Source organism: Mus pahari, chromosome 13, assembly GCF_900095145.1.
Source record: "Mus pahari chromosome 13, PAHARI_EIJ_v1.1, whole genome shotgun sequence".
In the NCBI taxonomy this organism is placed as follows: domain Eukaryota; kingdom Metazoa; phylum Chordata; class Mammalia; order Rodentia; family Muridae; genus Mus; species Mus pahari.
Genome location: NC_034602.1, coordinates 174,433 through 180,432, shown reverse-complemented (window position 1 = coordinate 180,432; position 6,000 = coordinate 174,433). Strand labels below are relative to the sequence as shown.

General features: G+C 35.9%; 1 protein-coding gene across 1 annotated transcript in view; it reads left to right on the top strand.

Moving 5' to 3' along the window:
* Psme4 (proteasome activator subunit 4) overlaps positions 1-6,000 on the top strand; it is a 110,760-nt gene that overhangs the window by 45,397 nt on the left and 59,363 nt on the right. Inside the window, exons 12-16 of the mRNA XM_021210953.2 lie at positions 530-619; positions 2,475-2,539; positions 2,800-2,950; positions 5,240-5,338; positions 5,582-5,651. Coding sequence (XP_021066612.1) covers positions 530-619; positions 2,475-2,539; positions 2,800-2,950; positions 5,240-5,338; positions 5,582-5,651 — 475 coding nt within the window. The remainder of the gene's footprint in view (positions 1-529; positions 620-2,474; positions 2,540-2,799; positions 2,951-5,239; positions 5,339-5,581; positions 5,652-6,000) is intronic.

Below are 6,000 nucleotides of genomic sequence, written 5' to 3'. Positions count from 1 at the left end.
TCCTCTTCCTCTTCTTCCTCCTCCTCCTCCTCCTCCTTCCAGGTTCTCTGACAGGTTAGCATTTCTCTGTCATGTTATATTTTCAGGTGGAAGGAAAAGTAAATTTTTAGTGACAGAAGATTGGAGAACTGTGTGTTTAGACTTAATATATAATGGGAATAAATTTTATTATAACAGTTATTAAAGGAACATTTAGCTAATTATTAGGAACCCTAAATGTTGAATTTTAGAGTCAGGAGTAGTGGCTAACTCCTATGATCACAGCAATTGGGGGACTGAGCTAGGAAGGCCACCATGATTTTGAGTTCATACTTGACTGCATAATGAATTTCAGGTTTGTGTGAGTTAGTTTTGCCTCCCCTTCCCCCCAAATAGACAAAAATGATAATTCTAAATGAAAAGTATCCCGAAAGACTACTATGGAATTTCCTTTAAGATCATTTGAATATTTGTACTTAGCTTTTAACATAACTTGTGTTGAAGTAGAGTTACATAATTGGTATTGAAAATCCTTTGTCTCTTCCCATAGATCACATTCCAATTTATAGGAACATTTTCTACTCTGGTGCCTTTAGTAGACTGTTCATCTGTACTGCAAGAAAGAAATGACCTCACAGAAGTAAGGATGCTTTCTGGCTATAAAAGGCTTAACTGAAATGTGATATTTCCTTGTATGCACAGTAACCTTTAATTCTTTTTAAAAACAAAACAAAACACAGTTTCAGATAGGTTCCAGAAAGTACAATTACTAAAGGACAGGGAAGCTGGTGCCATGTGTACACTGGCAATCACAGTGCCTAGAGGGCTGAGATAGAAGTCATGAATTAGTTCCAGTCAAACCTGTATCACTTATCATGGCTCAAAAATTGAATAATAAAAATTATAAAAGGTGGTACAGTGTTTGTCTGTTATGCATGAGGATCTAGGGTCAGTCCCCATCACAAATAAGTAACTTTGTTTTTATAAAAACTACAATTGTTCTGTGACTAGAGTTACCTGTATGACTAGAAGCCATGTCATCTTTGGTGGTGAGATAGCTGTAGCACACAGCATAGGAAGTACAGAAAGCGCAGGCCTTTTCTCCGAATAGCTGCTGGTATATTTCAGTTTGTTGTCATTGTTTGCAAGGTATGTTCTGCATAGGCGGTGCTGCCACTTTTCCCATCTGTCATTGCCTGCCTAAGTAACCTTTCCCTGGAGCAGTGGCATTTAATACAGAGGGTTTCTTAATTTCTGTGGTTCTAATGGAACTGTTAAGAAGCATAGAATAAGTGAAGTTTTACCAAAAGGAAACCATTTAAATCTTTCACTACAAATCAGAAATGTCTAATAATCTTAGAAATTACAGACACAAACTGTGTACTGGGACCAATGAGATAACTCATCCAGAAAAGCTACTTATTGAGCAAGCTTAGTGATGTGAAATAGATCCCTAGAATCCATGTAAAGATGAAAGGAAAGAAGTGACTATATATAACATGTCTGCTGAATTAACCTTGGGTTAGGAGATCCTGGTAGAAAGACCAGGGGTGTAAAGTGTGCTTTTATCCAATCATATAAATGTTATATAGGACCACCAAGAGATCATGTTTGCACAGGGATATTATGCTTCCATTTAATCATGTGCATGTTACATAGCACTGTCCTAAGATCATTTTTGAAACAATTCTCCACTGGAAAGTGTTTGTTTTTCCTTGTTTGTATCTATGCTTTGTGAATACAAGTTTACAGTTATGATGTGTGTATGGAGTGGGTGTTATGTAACTCCTTGAGCATCAAATATCTAAATATATCATTCAGATTATAAAAAAAAAAAGAAGTGACTCTATAAAGTTGTCTTCTGACCTCCACATGTATGTCAAATGCATGTTTGCACACACATTAGTTGAATACTACTGAAACTAAAGTTAGAGTCTGTAACTACACAAAACATGGCAAGTAAATATGAGAGGGTGAAGAAGCCCAATTCTTAAAAGTTTCAAGCTGAAGGCTGTAAGCATATGATTTACATAGTGTCTCAACAGTGATACCTTTGAACCAAGTCTTTGTTAAGGAAGGTTGTCCTTCCATTGTGCAATATTTAATGGTACACTTTTTCTGCAGTCCTAGATACTAGTAGCACCAGTCTATTCTAACCCTTTTTTGTGAAAGCATTGTTTGTAAGGCTGTCAAGTGCTTTCATTTTTGTGTGCATGTGTTACTTGTATCGTTTGGATAGGAAGTAGTACAATGCTGTCCTTTACAGCTTTAGAAGCATTTTGAAACCTGAAGTTGGAAATAAAGTTGGTTGCCTTGGTTCAAATAAATTAGTGAAATAGCTCTGACTTGATATATGTGGTTATGGTGTTTATGACAGTATCCAATGCAAAAAACATGCATCACCTTGCTTGTTAGGTTATAATTGAACTTCATTACTTCAGAGGGGGAAATTAAGCATATTTGTAACTGTTTTTCCCCACATTACAATGTTATAGATTGAAAAAGAACTTTGTTCGGCAACAGCTGAATTTGAGGATTTTGTGTTACAATTTATGGACAGGTAAGTTGATAACTCAGTTCTTTTCTCAGATAGATTGAAGGGGTCTGGGAGGGGGGGGTTACATGTTACCTTGAAACTGGTTTCTTTCAGTGCTGTAACCTTTTATTTAGATTTTACCCAAAGCTAAAGTTGGTACTGTGAAGTCTATTTATGAGTTATGAAAAACTTGAATAGATGTGTCTTTGAGTCGTAATAACAATAGAGGTTTTTCCTGTCACTAGTTTTCTGTTCCTAAAGTTTGCTTTGTTTGGATTGTTCAGATGCTTTGGACTAATAGAAAGTAGCACATTGGAGCAAACAAGGGAAGAGACCGAAACAGAGAAAATGACTCATTTGGAGAGTTTGGTTGAATTAGGCTTGTCTTCTACGTTTAGTACAATCCTCACACAATGTTCCAAAGACATATTTATGGTAAGAGAGCACGACTACTAAATGTAACTCCAAGCTTTTTATTTAATTGATGTTTTTGCATTGAGTATCAGCCAGCTATCAGATAACGTCGTTCATCCTCCTTGAAATGTATTTGCAGATATATTTGCAGAAATCATTTTGTGTGTAAAGGGGTAAAAAGAGTCTATTAATTGTCACATATCCCTTTTCTACAGATTATGTATAGACACAAATGTTCTTTAAAGTGACTTACTTAGTGATATATATTTTGCATTTTCAAGCTTTTCTTTGGTGACTTTGCAATTTAAAACTGAAGTGTAATATATGAGTTCTGATGTTTCTAGGCATAAGAGAATTGTGCTAGCTGAATAAGAATTACATTAGGTAAGCTTGAACAGGTGTGAGTTATTGCTGACTTTGGGGTCAGCGTTAATGAATACAGTATGTTCTAAATGTCTGTAAACAGAAGAGTGCTCAAGGAGGGAGAATTCCCACCTCCTTTCAAGTACTCACTTTATAGGGGAGTATTACCTTGCCTGATATTGACCATATTTTTAAAATTTGTAATTTAATTGAGAAGTTTTAGAAAAATTTGCATCACATAATAAAAATTAAATTCTTTGTGGGATAATTTTATGACGAATTTGAAGGGACGTCCTTCTAAGGCATAAACATCCATTCACCTGACAGCCTCTCATTCCTCTAGGTATATGGTCTTTAAAATTACGGTTTCTGTTTCCTTCCTTCCTTCCTTCCTTCCTTCCTTCCTTCCTTCCTTCCTTCCTTCCTTCCTTCCTTCCTTCCTTCCTTCCTTCCTTCCTTCCTTCCTTCCTTCCTTCCTTCCTTCAAGATTAATCAACATTTAATATGTTCATCCTGATAAAAATTCAGCTATACTACACCCATGTGCAATAGTTACTAAGAATATATGAGTATAATCAGGTAGAGTAATACACACCTGTTGTCCCACCATTTGTTTTATTTTTGAGACCTAGTCTCACTATGTAGCTCTAACTGTCCTGGAGTTCACTGTGTAGACAAGGCTGCGCTAGAACTTAATAACTTGCCTGCTTCTGCCTATTCAGTGCTGGGATTAAAGGCAGAGCTGCTAATATTGGCTCTTATCCTAGCATTTGATTTTTTTTTTTTTTTTTTTTTTCCCGAGACAGGGTCTCTCTGTATAGCCCTGGCTGTCCTGGAACTCACTTTGTAGACCAGGCTGGCCTTGAACTCAAAAATCTGCCTGCCTCTGCCTCCCAAGTGCTGGAATTAAAGGCGTGCACCACCACTGCCTGGCTTATCCTAGCATTTGAGAGGAGGAGGCAAGAAATACATGAGTTCAGGGTTATCCTCAAGCCAACCAGGCTGCATGGGACTGTGTCAAACAAGCAGTCAAACAAACAACAAAACAATTAACACAAAAACCCACCAACAAAAAAGAAAGACTTTATATAAAGAATCTAAAGAAGTGACAGTAAGCCATCTCTTAGCAGACAAGCCTTGTTTCTAACTTTTGGTATTTGTTAATCCATTCCTTCATATAGATTTTGTGACGTTGTTGTAAAATTAAGTAGACTACTTCAAGTCTCTTTTGGTTTTTGTTTTGTTTTGGTTTGATTTTGTGACAAGGTCTTAGATTTATATATAGACTGGCCAGGAACTTGCTATGTATCACAGGATATGCAGTGGTCCTCTTGTTTCAGTTTTCCACTCACTGGGATTATAGATGTAAGCATGGACACTAGACATGTTTCAGTTGTTTAAAGTAGATACAACAATTTATAGCTGATACTTGTCCGAATGAAAAATTTTAAGGAATAGTTATCCAAAAAATTTCTGTTCTATTAATTATTGGAGGTGATTAAATTGTATTTGGCTTCCATTTACTGTAATGGTAGATAGCATTTCTATTTCAAATCAACTCCTGCTTCCCAAATGTTTTTTGTTTTCAACTTTTCCTCCCTTACCTCCTCCCTCTCTCCCTCTCTCCTGTCTATATGGGTGTGTGTGCCACTGTGCATGTGTAGACTACATTTGGTAGCCTGTTTTATCTTTCTACAATGCAAGTTTTGAGACTTAAACTAAAGGTGACAGTTACCTTTACCTGCTCAACTGTTTTGTCAGCCCCCTCAAGTGTTTTAAGTTATCATCCACAGAAACCGTGTTTTAGACCTGAATGTAATCAGTGGTTAAAATTTTACTTATTAGTTACTGTTAGAATAGTTTTTTTTTTTTAATGTTCCAAAAGATGGTTAATTTCTAAAGAATTACACTGATTGAATGTTTTCATTTTTTTTTCTGTATCAACAGGTGGCCCTTCAGAAGGTCTTTAACTTTTCTGTTTCACATATATTTGAAACAAGAGTTGCAGGTCGCATGGTGGCAGACATGTGCCGAGCTGCTGTAAAGGTAAGTTTTGTTGTATTTTGTTTTTTGTTTAGATACTGTGTCTTGCTTTTGTCCAGATTAGCCTTAAATATTCTTTCTTCCTCTCGAACCTCTTTGGATTATTGGGGTGTATGGGTATTTCATAAGTACTTGTTACTAAAACACACTGCTTTTGCCATTGGAAATAGTGCTACTTCATATTTTATGACTGTTAAGTATTTACTTTAAATAAATGACACCTTATTAATAATAATGCATTTTCAGTGTTGCCCAGAAGAATCCCTGAAGCTGTTTGTTCCCCACTGCTATGGTGTTATAACTCAGCTTACAATGAGTAAGTCGTGAGAAGTAAGACTTGTGTAATTTTCAAATAAATTTTTCTTTGTTCTTAGAACACTGATAATATCAATAGGTCTTTTAGTCTGTGTAGCATTTATATTTTGTTTGTTTATTTTTTGAGAGAGGGTCTCCATGTGTGTACCCCTTTCCACATTTACACATAATATATCATCCAGGTTAGTAAGTAACTTTGAAGTCATGCCATATTGAATTAATATTTTCATGAAACAGCTATCAGGAGCTACTTTGAAAATGTCAGTCTTTTTGTGAGATGCCAGTTGGTTAGTTTGAAGTCTTGGTTAGTTTGTTGATTTTCTTTCTTTTATTTTTTTTCTGTCTGTTTC